At 44.0% G+C, this 13304-nt stretch overlaps 1 protein-coding gene across 3 annotated transcripts in view; it reads left to right on the top strand.

Annotated features, from left to right (window-relative positions):
- The window catches only part of cep85 (centrosomal protein 85), a 62376-nt gene that overhangs the window by 38349 nt on the left and 10723 nt on the right, over window positions 1-13304 (top strand). For all 3 annotated transcript variants that reach the window (XM_070898999.1, XM_070898997.1, XM_070898998.1), the window contains 3 exons: window positions 3579-3731; window positions 5399-5553; window positions 6401-6518. In XM_070898999.1, the coding sequence (XP_070755100.1) occupies window positions 3579-3731; window positions 5399-5553; window positions 6401-6518 (426 nt within the window). The remainder of the gene's footprint in view (window positions 1-3578; window positions 3732-5398; window positions 5554-6400; window positions 6519-13304) is intronic.

The following is a 13304-nucleotide window of genomic DNA, read 5'->3' as shown; positions in this document are numbered from 1 at the left end:
GTGTCTCAAACGAGCGTACTATGCTTAAACAAAGGGGACTACAGTGGGATGAGGGCAGAGTTGGCTAAAGTAGACTGGAAACACAGACTAAACGGGGACACAATTGAGGATCAGTGGAGGACTTTTAAGGAGCTCTTTCATAGTGCTCAACAAAAATATATTCCAGTGAAAAAGGGTGGTAAGAGAAGGGATAACCAGCCGTGGATATCCAAGGAAATAAAGGAGAGTATCAAATTAAAAACCAATGCGTATAAGGTGGCCAAGGTTAGTGGGAAACGAGAAGATTGGGAAAATTTTAAACGACAGCAAAGAATGAATAAGGAAGCAATAAAGAAAGGAAAGCTAGATTATGAAAGTAAACTTGTGCAAAACATAAAAACAGATAGTAAAAGCTTTTAGACATAGAAACATAGAAAATAGGTGCAGGATATTTAAAATGGAAGTGACTAAAGTAAATGTTGGTCCCTTAGATGATAAGGGGGATTTAATAATGGGAAATGTGGAAATGGCTGAGACCTTAAACAATTATTTTGCTTCGGTCTTCACAGTGGAAGACACAAAAACCATGCCAAAAATTGCTGGTCACGGGAATGTGGGAAGGGAGGACCTTGAGATAATCACTATCACTAGGGGGGTAGTGCTGGACAGGCTAATGGGACTCAAGGTAGACAAGTCCCCTGGTCCTGATGAAATGCATCCCAGGGTATTAAGAGATGGCGGAAGTTATAGCAGATGCATTCGTTATAATTACCAAAATTCTCTGGACTCTGGGGAGTTACCAGCGGATTGGAAAGCAGCTAATGTAATGCCTCTGTTTTTACCAAAAAAAAAGGGGCAGACAAAAGGCACGTAACTAGGCCGGTTAGTTTAACATCTGTCGTGGGGAAACTGCTTGAAGCTATCATTAAGGAAGAAATAGCGGGACATCAATAGCAGGAATAGTGCAATCAAGCAGACGCAACATGGATTCATGAAGGGGGAATCATGTTTAACTAATTTACTGGAATTCTTTGAGGATATAACCAGCATGGTGGATAGAGGTGTACCAATGGATGTGATGTATTTAGATTTCCAAAAGGCATTCGATAAGGTGCCATACAAAAGGTTACTGCAGAAGATAAAGGTATGCGGAGTCGGAGGAAATTTATTAGCATGGATAGAGAATTGTTTGGCGAACAGAAAGCAGAGTCGGGATAAATGGGTCCTTTTCGGGTTGGAAATCGGTGGTTAGTGGTGTGCCACAGGGATCGGTGCTAGGACCACAACTGTTTACAATATACATAGATGACCTGGAAGAGGGGACAGAGTGTAGTGTAACAAAATTTGCAGATGACACAAAGATTAGTGGGAAAGCGGGTTGTGTAGAGGACACAGAGGCTGCAAAGAGATTTAGATAGGTTGAGCGAATGGGCCAAGGTTTGGCAGCTGGAATACAATGTTGGAAAATGTGAGGTCATCCACCTTGGAGGGAAAAAACAGTAAAAGGGAATATTATTTGAATGGGGAGAAATTACAACATGCTGCAGTGCTTGAATCCCAAAAAGTTAGTTTGCAGGTGCAGCAGGTAATCAGGAAGGCGAATGGAATGTTGGCCTTCATTGCGAGAGGGATGGAGTACAAAAGCAGGGAGGTCCTGCTGCAACTGTATAGGGTATTGGTGAGGCTGCACCTGGAGTACTGCGTGCAGTTTTGGTCACCTTACTTAAGGAAGGATATACTAGCTTTGGAGGGGGTACAGAGACGATTCACTAGGCTGATTCCGGAGATGAGGGGGTTACCTTATGATAGATTGAATAGACTGGGTCTTTACTCGTTGGAGTTCAGAAGGATGAGGGGTGATCTTATAGAAACATTTAAAATAATGAAAGGGATAGACAAGATAGAGGCAGAGAGGTTGTTTCCACTGGTCGGGAAGACTAGAACTAGGGGGCACAGCCTCAAAATACGGGGGAGCCAATTTAAAACCGAATTGAGGAGGAATTTCTTCTCCCAGAGGGTTGTGAATCTGTGGAATTCTCTGCCCAAGGAAGCAGTTGAGGCTAGCTCATTGAATGTATTCAAATCACAGATTTTTGACCAATAAGGGAATTAAGGATTATGAAGAGTGGGCTGGTAAGTGGAGCTGAGTCCACGGCCAGATCAGCCATGATCTTGTTGAATGGCGGAGCAGGCTCGAGGGGCTAGATGGTCTACTCCTGTTCCTAATTCTTATGTTCTCACCTGCCATGACTGCTTCTACACTAATGTTTGTTAACTCCTGTTCCCATCAAATGTTGTGTTCCATTCAGCCAGTCCCACAATCTGAATAGTCTAGCTTGCTGGTAATGGCTTTATTTTGTGTTCCATTCAACTTGGAACATTAACTGAGGTGTTTTTGTTTTTTCTTTCCTTGCTACCTGAGCTAATGGGAATGGACTGTTTGTGCTACAGAGGAAAACTATTAAATTAATACTTTTAGCAAATGTTCATTTAACTGTTCTATTCTTTTCTGTTTTAACTATTGTATCAAGTTTGGCCCACAGCTAACATGGGATACAAACAGGATTGCAATTACAGTATTGGTTTTAAAAAGTCACCCAGTTATGGATAAGTGTATTTGTGTCATTTGTTGTATTACAATATACACTTAGTGCAGCACAACATTTTAAGAAAAATGTCTGATAAACCAACTGTTTAGCAATTTCACTCTGGCAATCAAAACTTACTGTCATCAGCAAGACCATGGTGGTTCCATTATTATCGTAGAATGATGTATTCTGTCAGTTTGTTGCCAAAAGGTTTGTCTCCAAAATATAGGTAAGTTTTATAAGTGTCACAAACTTTGCGCATTAGTGCCTGATAAGGTTTTCCCACCTAAAAAAAACCACAAGTGCTCATCAGATTGCCAAGTGTTTGAGTTCCAGAACCTGATGAGGTGGAAAAGACTGAGACGTTACTAAATTGGTTACTGGTGATTTTCACACCGAGACAAAATGCTTGTTAAAAAGAGCTGGACACATGGGCTTGAGAGGGGCAGTACACACTTAATTGAATAAATCCACACTTTTGCAATTCATTCAAATGTTTTATTTATTTTATCAGACAGCTATCATTGGGACCGAGTAGGCCATTCAGCCTCTCAAATTTGTTCAGTTAGATCATGGCTGATCTATACCTCAACTCCATTTTCCTGCCTTTGCTCCTTATCATTTAATAACCTTACCTAACACATCTGTGTCTCCATCTTGAAAGCTCCAATTGTCTGCAGCATCCATAGACTTTTAGGGATCGAGTTCTAGATTTCCACTACCCATCATTGGAAAATGGGTTTATGCATGGAGATTTTATTCTCATGTTGTTCATTTCCATGGGCTTGACTTTTTTAAACAGGCAAAACATTGTTCAATGTTAAATTTAACAGGCTCTTAATGTATTAATGTGTCCAGTGCTACCTGTTGTCACACTACCACAAAATCCCACACCTTATTTTGGTCGACTGAGTTAGCTGGAGCAGCAGTCGGTGTTATAAATGGTCCCAATGCTTCTAGGTTACGGGCGAGAGCATCAGTCACTCGCTGTTCTGGTTTTTGTTGTTGCAGGTCCGAGGCCGTGACAAACACATCAACAACCTGAAACGGAAGTGTCAGAAAGAAGCCGAACAGAACCGAGAGAAGCAGCAGAGGGTTGAAACTCTGGAGCGGTACCTGGCAGATCTGCCCACGTTGGATGACTATCAGAAGCAGAGCCGACAGGTGAGACTGACCCTGGACTGTCAGTGAAGTGACCTCTTTCACTTACTCGGGGTTGTAGTGTTAAATACTTGAAGGGTAGGCACTGAAACGCACAACATACCACAGGTGGTGAGGCTTTCAAATCTTCCACCACAACCAAAATTTGACTTGGTAACTGGTATAACAGACGAGGTGTTGCACGGGGCCCCACCCGCCTGTTCAGATGGGCAGAAAAGATCCCCTGGTACTATTCGAGGAGTGGGGAGTTCTCCAGGTGTCCTGGCCAACATAGCTCACTTAATCAGCACCAACAAAAGGTTTCTCCTGAATCACTGACCCTGCCCTTCAGAAGAAATTAATTGGCTGTGAAGTGCTTTGGGGTGACCTGAAGAAGTGATTGTGCTGTAGACATGCAAGCTCGTCTTTCTGTGCTGTTCTTGCGCAGGTGGGAGCCAGGCTCCGCATGCTCTTGAGGACCAGGAAAGTACAGTTTCCTATCTTGTGGTGGCAGTAGACTACAGAGCTTTACTTGCTGCTCATAATTGTGTACAGGGATAGTTTTATATTCTCTGGCTTGTTTGGATTTAATTTGCATCAGTGACAGCTGCTTTGCTATACAGTGAGCCTAATGAGCTTAGCACCATATGGCCCTTTATAATGAGTATACAGTAAATCTCCCCCATTCATAACCTCAGTGATTCCCTGCTCTTTGCATGTTTCCCCCAGTCTTGATTCATGTGCAGTGTCTTTCATTTATATCAAAAGACATGCATTTATATAGCGCCTTTCACGAGCACTGGACATGTCAAAGTGCTTTGCAGCCAATGAAGTACTTTTTGAAGTGTAGTCACTGTTGAAATGTGGCAGCCAATTTGCGCACAGCAAGCTCTCACAAACAGCAATGTGCTAATGACCAGATAATCTTTTTTTTAAATGTTGATTGAAGAACAAATATTGGCCAAGACACCGGGGATAACTCCCCTGGTCCTCTTTGAAATAGTGCCATGGGATCTTTTATGACCACTTGAGCAGATGGAACCTCAGTTTTAACGTCTCATCTAAAAGATGGCACCTCTGACAGTGCAGTGCTCTCAGTACTGCATTGGAGTGTCAGCCTAGATTTTTCATGCTCAAGTCTCTGAAGTGAGAGTTGAACCCACAACTTTCTAACTGAGTGCGACCCACAGCTGACACTATTATGGTATGCTTCAGTTTATGAAGCAGGGGAAGATAATAGTTTTATGGGGAAACAGCCAGGCATATGTTAAATGGAGTGTGTGCTGTCAATCCTGTGGTCATATATTGATCCCAAACTAACTTTAGTTGTTTCACCTTTTTAGCAATGCATGCATTTGCCAACTGATGGGCGCAAATGTTTATTTTCTCTGCCTAGCTTTGTGGATGGAAAGAGTCTCCCTCTGACACTGCTTCTGCTCGCAGTGTGGGGAAATGGATCATCCTGTCTGGCACACGAAGGTCCCAGGCTTGATCCCTGGTCTGAGCTTGGGCAGTGTTGGGGCATCGGCATCCGTGGCCTAGGGAAAAACTGTGCCCAAGCCGGGAGCTGGTGGGGGTGCCGAACCTGAGCCCGGGAACTATGCAGGGGACCATGCCCAAACTGGTGGGAGCGTGGATACAATGCTGTCCTGCCAGTATGGATATTGTAGATCAATGATTCTGTTTTTCAGCTGAAGGATGTGGAGCTGCAAGCTGAGCTGCTGCAGAGTACAGTGCTAGATCTGGAGGGCAAACTTGGGGAAGCTCAAGCGAAATGTCGGGGAAAGGACAGTATCCTGGAGAATCAGAAGCAGAAGGAGATGGAGTTGGTCTCCACAATTCATGGGTAAAGTAACCTGCTGGCTGGCGCTCTCATTTACTGTTCTGGTCCAATCCTGTGGATTGTCGTACACCTACTGGAATTAGTTAATTGTAAAACCAGGTGACCATTTCTTCCACCCCTCCCTCACCCCATCTGTCTGCTGTGGTGTAAAACAGGAAATGTTGGCATTACCTGATTGGTCGGCCAGGAGCTAAGGTTCAGGGTAGGACAGCATTTTAGATGGCGTCCCATTCAATACCGGAACCTGTCACTTCTCTCTCGGATGCTGAGTGACCAGCGGTGCATTTATAGTGACTGATATTTGCATCTGACATTTATGTAGATATCTGAAGAATGCTGAAGTGCTAAACACATTCTAAATAATTGGGATTTTCTTGAATAAGTTCAGAATTGTGCACAAATCTGAAGTCGGGGAGCTGATTTTACATTTGCAGACGATGCTCGCTACTGATGAGCTCCCTCTCACTCCCATGACTAGGGAACCTGCCAATGGTGCCATCGGCACCCACTATCAATAATGTGATTTGTGAGATTGATCAAAAGAGATTGAAGTAAGCACTCATTAATTGCTATTCTTCGTAGCCCTTTGATTATTCTGATGGAAACGCTAAGGTTACCCTGGCTAGGTAGGGTTGTGTTGCTGCTCCATATGCCCAACTGAAGGTGACCACATGCCACTTCTGACCCCTTGCCACCCAAAAAGGATCACTGGTACACTTAAATATTCGGATAATGTGCATATTAATGAGGTGCGTGACAAGTCCTGTACTGATTCGTATTCCTTCACTGTTGATGCTGTCCTGTAACCAGACAGTGTGATTTCATGTGATCCCTCCTCTCTTCCCTTCAGCCTGCAGGAGAAGGTTGCAAAGTGTCTGGAGGATGGTGTGCGGTTACCGATCCTAGACGTAGAGAAACTGAAGTGCGAGAGCAACAACCTCAAAGGGGATTACGAGCGAGCCATGAAGGTGAGCATTTACTATTTCGGGGTAGACTCCTGTGATGTTGCTCAAATCCGCATTTCACTGCCTGCAGAGCTGTTCGTGCAAATTTGCTGCACTGCACCAAAAGTATAACAGGATGTCGCAGTGCATTAAGTCTCTCTTGCCTGAACAATAGATCTGTAGAAACTGCAAAGAAAGACTTGCCGTGGTAAACTAATTACCACGACCACAGGTGCACGATTGCTCTAAATCTGTGGCCGGTTTTACTTAGTGGGGTTCCTGGATTTTTACCAGCATTTCAGAGATCCTGTTGTCCATTTTTCCATGGAAACAAACACATTGGGCTATGATGCAAGCAGAGGCTGCTGTTCCCTATAAACAGGCCAAATCCAAATCTAGCCTTAGCACGTGTGATTCTGGATGTTTATTGGGTGCCTTCAAGATCACATTCCTCAACTTGTGAAAAAATAAACGGACAATTTCTGATGCAAGTGATTCCTTTTTGTGCCAGTAAATCTTCAGGTTGGGGAAAGGGTCCATCATTCTGCTTTTTGATGGGGTCATAACTCAAGGCTCAGACAAGAAACAGGTCCCATAATTGGATATGGTACGATTGGTGGTAATTTGGTTGTGTGGAGAATTGTGGCAAGTGTTATACAGAGGTGTTCTGCTTTGGTTACTGAAAGATTGCCAGCGAGCCAGGGTACATGTATGTTGGGGATCCCATCACTTTCTCAACACTAATACTCAACACTGTTTGCACTAATAGAGACTGTTTATCCATCTCATCTATTTGCTAAACTTGTTGATTCAGTAAGTGTTGTGCCTATTATGAACAGTCTTGCTGGGATGTACTTCACCTGCTGATTTATCTGACGTTTAACAATATTGAGCAGCTGTGGCACATGCTCCTGTTGCTTTACTACAGGATTGGCTTGTGTGTAAATACACAACAGCCCATATTTTATATAGAACACCAACAGCATTTTCAAAAGATAAGGGGTGAGTTGCCTGCCAGGAAAGCATTAATTTAGGAACTCTGTTAAATTCAGGAATTCTCATGGTCTTTCATTATCCTCTGTGGTGCTTTTCTTCACTGTATTTATGTCTGATCCATCCATGTTGTGTGCCTTTTGAAGAGTATGTGTGTGTGGGTATTCTATTTACAATCATTGGTATTAGTCAGATCAGATTTGCAGACAGTACATCCATTTAAAACTATCATGGGATGGGTTACAGGATCTGTACTACACATCCTGTGAATCAAAATGAGAAACTTTCTCCACACCAGCCTTGAAGTGTCCTCTTCCCACAAAGGAAATTTAAACTCAAGAGGTGGATTGCTGTCTGATCTAGTTACCGAACTTTACAGTACAGGAGGCCAGTCACATTATTCAGCTTTCTGAAAGAGCTATTCACTTAATTCCATTCTTCTACCCTTCCTCATGCCCCCCGCACACTTTATATAAAAAAAAATTGTTTATTGTTTCTAGTATTTATCCACATTCCTTTTTAAAAACTCTTCTGGATTCTGCTTCCACTGTTTTCATCTCTTAATTACCCCTGTGTCAAGTAATAAAACACACACATTTCTGCTAATCTCTGTTGTACTGGTGGTAAATTTTTGCCATGACAGGAAAAGAAAGGCTTGCATTTATATAGCACCTTTCATGACATCCCAACGTGCTTTACAGCCAAAGATGTACATTTTAAAGTGTAGTCACTGTTGTAATGTAGGAAATGCGGCAGCCTATTTGTGAACAGCAAGCTTCCACAAACAGCAGTATGATTAAAAACAGATCATCTGGTCATTAGTGATGGTTGAGGGATAAATATTAGCCAGGACACCGAGGATAGCTCCCCTGCTCTTCAAAATAGTGCTGTAGTATCTTTTTATGTCCACCTGAAAGCAGACAGGGCCTCAGTTTAACTTCTCATCCAAAAGACGGCACCTCTGACTGTGCTGAACTCCCTCAGTGCTGCCCTGGAGTGTCGGCCTAGATTTTTGTGTTCAAAGATTCAAATTAGTTACTCTAGTTAGTTACTGACTCACTGACCAATGGATTTAGCTTAGCAAAAAAAACTCAATCATTTTGAACACTTCTATCAGATCTCCTCTTGAACATTCTTCTAATGAAGATCCAGTTTCTCTAGTCTTTCCTTTATAAATGAAGCTTCACCCCTGGGATTTTAGTAAATGTCGTCATCAGGGCCTTGTCATTGTTCCTAAACTAGGACATCCAAAACTGGGTGGAGTATTCTAACTGCAGCCTAGCCAATGATTTGTTGGGTTTACTGTTACCTGTACCTCTTATGCCTTTATACTCCACGCCCCACTTATTAAAATCTAGGATCCGGGATGGTTTCTTTAATAGGTTTATCGATCTGTCGTTAAAATTTGTGTATCTGCTCCTGTACTTAAAGTTTTACCATCGGGTGCATGTTTCCTCATTCCTCGTAGAATGCATCACCTCTCATTTGTCAGCATTGAATTTCATCTAATGTCTGCCCTCCAGTCACTTACAGCCCTTATTGCAGTTAATCTCTTTCTGTCTCTGTCATTGTATGTTTTGATACTGTGCAGTGTATTTGTTTGGGCATAGATCTGACCAGCTTTGGTTACTTTGGGGTACGGTAGCAGTGATTTATGTTGCTAGACTAGTAATCTAGAGGCCTGGACTAGTGATCTGGAGACATGAATTCAAATCTCACCTCGGCAGCTAGGGAATTTAAATTCAGTTAAATAAATCTGGAATAAAAAGCTAGTATCGGTAATAATGACCATGAAACTAATGGATTGTCATTAAAAACCTATCTAGTTCACTAATGTCCTTTTTTTAGGGAAGGAAATCTGCTGTCCTTGCCTGGTCTAACCTACATGTGACTCCAAATCCACAGCAATGTGATTGACTCTTAACTGCCCTCTGAAATGGCCCAACAAGCCTCCCCACCATCACCACCTTGAGGGCAATTTAGAGATGGGCAATAAATGCTGCCCTTGCCAACGATGCCCACATCCCATGAACAAATCCAAAAAAAAAGTAATGTATTTTTTGATGGCCACTGGCCCTACAAGTGCAGAGAGCAATGTCCATTTCTAAAATTCTAAATATGTAATGTAACGCACTTCCTCCCCCTTCCCCTTCTCCTCCTCCTTCCCCCCCGCCCTCCCCCCCCCCCCCCCCCCCCCCCCACATTCTTGTGTTGAAATCAAGACTCGCTGCATATGTCCTACTCTTTTTTTTTTTTTGCCTGGACCTCAAAACAGTGGAATCACTCATTCTCATGATTTTTAGCCTTCCACCAGAAATTTCTGTTGTGCTTGGTGGCAAATGACAGCTTCTCTTTTTCTTTCTCTCCTTTTTCCCCCCCCCCCCACTCCACCACCTTGTTTGCTTCTAACTGTCAGATAATTGAAGAATGATCACCAGCTTTACTAAATAAGCAAAAAGTGAAACCGATTCCATCTGCAAAAAGTTTTTAAAACTTGCAAAATTAAGACGACCAACCACTTTGCTAATTCTGGAGGTTCTGATGATACCGAGCACGGGCCAGTATCCATAACCCAATAGCTGAGGTTTAGTGTACTGTCAGATGCACAACTCTAAATGGGATGAAGAGCTGCTTCAGGCACGGTCCAGCTTTGTTCCTGTCCCTTTGACGTTCAAACTGGCATAAAGTAAATCAGAAAAGTATGTGTCCCAGTTAAATCAAACTGTCTATCCATTGAATTTAAAGCCGAGATTATTCCGTGGACTGCCAGCCCCTGGTTGTCGGCTGCCCTGGATGATTACCTTTGTTTCCTTGGGAATCCGATTTAATTGTTTCTGACATGGAAACAAGCAATAGTCTTTTGTTCATTTGCTGAAAAATAGAACGATGCAGCTTCTCTCCTTGTCTGTCTGTGGTCTTGCAAATTAATTCACAATGTGGGAGATCAAAAGGATTGTATTTAAGTAATGAGCCACAGCAGATGTTTGTTCAGTTCAGACAACGCCTATATTCCAGACACCAAAACAGCAGTAACTTTTATTGATATGCCACCTATAACTTTTTTTAAAATCCCACGGCTCTTCCCATGGAGATTGGGAACGGATGTTGACCCATGGAGGGAGAGACTAGGAAGGCGAACACAAAGCTGGATGGAAAAACTGGGTTTTGAGTAGATTTTAAAGGTGAATCTCATCTGGAGGGAGGAGTGCATGCTGGGAAATCTTGGAGATGCAGTGATCGTGTCCATCTTTTTTTTAAAAAAAAAAAAGTGGGGGATAAGTCCAACTGCAGAGGAATCTCCCAGCTATCAACCACTGGGAAAGTCGTCGCTAGAGTCCTCCTCCACTGTCTTCTCCCCGTGGCTGAGGAGCTCCTCCCGGAATCATAGTGCGGATTTTGTCAGCCCTTATACATGACCACCTTTGACCTTGCAAAGGCCTTTGACACTGTCAACCGTGAGGATCTATGGAGTGTCTTCCTCCGTTTCGGATGCCCCCAAAAGTACATTGCCATCCTCTGCCTGCTTCATGACATGCAGGCCGTGATCCTTACCAACAGATCCATCACAGACCCAATTCATGTCCGGACCGGGGTCAAGCAGGACTGTCATTGCCCCAACTCTCTTCTCAATGTTCCTCGCTGCCATGCTCTAACTCACAGTTGATAAGCTCCCCGCTGGAGTGGAACTAAATTACAGAACCAGTGGGAAGCTGTTCAACCTTCGTCGTCTCCAGGCCAGGTCCAAGACCGCTCCAACCTCTGTCGTCGAGCTACAGGACGCGGATGATGCCTGCGTCTGTGTGCACAGGATGGCGATGTACTTTTGGGGGGCATCCGAAACGGAGGAGGACACTCCATAGACCCTCGCGGTTGACAGTGTCAAAGGCCTTTGTAAAGTCGAAGGTGGTCATGTATAAGGGCTGGTGCTGCTCCCTGCATTTTTCCTGCAGCTGTCGCGCTCCAAAAATCATGTCTGTGCTGAACTCCAGGACATAGTCGACGTATTTACCGAGGCGTATGAAAGCATAGGCCTTGTAAGACAAAGGTCCTCCACCAGCCTATCCTCGCTGCACAGCACTGCACCACCCCACCGCCCCCCCCCGGCCCCCAGACATCAAGATCCACGGCATGGCCCTGGACAACGTGGATCACTTCCCCTATCTCAGGAGCCTCCTATCAACAAGAGCAGGCATTGACGACAAGATCCAACACCGCCTCCAGTGCAGCCTTTGGCTGCCTGAGTGTTTTGAAGACCAGTCCCTCAAAACTGTCACCAAGCTCATGGTCTACAGGGCCTTAGTAATACCTGTGCTCCTGTATGGCTGAGATGTGGACCATGTACAGTAGATACCAAGTTACTGGAGAAATATCACCAGCGATGTCTCCAAGATCCTGCAAATCCCCTGGAAGGACAGACACACAAACATTAGTATCCTCGTCCAGGCCAACATCCCCAGCATTGAAGCACTGACCACACTTGATCATCTCCGCTGGGCAGGTCACATAGTTCTCATGCCAGACACAAGACTCCCAAAGCAACTCGTCCACGGCAAACGAGCCAAAGGCAGGCAGAGGAAACGTTACAAGGACACCCTCAAAGCCTCCCCACTGACACCTGGGAGTCTCTGGCTGTAGACCGCCCTAAGTGGAGGAAGTGCATCCGGGAGGGCGCTGAGCTCCTCGAGTATCGACGCCGAGAGGATGCAGAAATCGAGCGCAGGCAGCGGAAGGAGCGTGTGGCAAACCAGACTCCACGCCCACTCTTTCCCTCAACGACTATCTGTCCCACCTGTGACCGAGACACTGGTTCTCGTATTGGACTGTACAGCCACCTAAAAACTCAGAATGGAAACAAGTCTTCCTTGATTCCGAGGGACTGCCTATGAAAGGTGAATGGAGGGGCTTGGGGAAGGAGTTCCAAGAGTCTGGCTGTGACCTATTTGAAAGGTCGGAGATCCATAGTGAAATAGTTAGGGTGGGGAGAAGTTGAAGGGGCTGGAATTACACACAGAAATAAAGTTACTACGTGGAAATAGGCCATTCTGTATCACCGTTTTGCCCCTCTCACAAGCGAATAATCCTAATCACATTTAACCACCCTATTCCCATATTGTTTCACACCGTTTTCTTCTTCCACCTATCTGGTCTAATATGGAATGCTGACAGTTTCTGCCGCAACCACTAACCCGAGAAGTGAATTCCACAGTCTCTCAACTCAAGATTCTCCTGCCCTGTGTTCTAAATCTCTTGCATTTAATTTTGTATTTGTGGCCTTTCATTCTTGACCCCTGAACCAGTGGAAACAGTTTGTTTCTATCACCACACTCCCATTATTTCATGTTAAACACTTCTATCCTATTGCCTGTAATCTGTGTTTGAACAAATAAAAGTACAAAATCTTTCTTTGTATTTGTATTTCCTCATCAGGCAGCATCTGGTGAATCTCTGCCTAGTTCCATTCACCACATAATTACTTAACCAAAATTCATCACCTCACACTGACATTGAATTCCATCTGGCTCTTTATAGCCCATTCCTTGTCTTGTCAATGTCCTTTTAGTTTCATTTGGTATTCAAGAATGAACTTTACCTCCTGTTTTGATATCATCTGCAACTTTTGACACCACTCCCTCTAAATCCAAATCATGTGAACAGAAGTGGCCCCCAAACTGAACCCTGTGCAACACCGCTACCCACTTCCAACCACTCTGGGAACAAATGCCATTAACTCATGTACAAACCAATTTTTAATAGTTTGTTGCCATTGATTGTCTGGAATGAGGGGGCTGTCCTAATGAGGAAAGATTGAGTAGAATG

The sequence above is a fragment of the Pristiophorus japonicus genome, chromosome 14 (assembly GCF_044704955.1).
Source record: "Pristiophorus japonicus isolate sPriJap1 chromosome 14, sPriJap1.hap1, whole genome shotgun sequence".
Classification (NCBI taxonomy): Eukaryota; Metazoa; Chordata; class Chondrichthyes; family Pristiophoridae; genus Pristiophorus; species Pristiophorus japonicus.
Note: the sequence above shows the minus strand (reverse complement) of the source record. Positions and strands in the feature narration are given on the sequence as shown.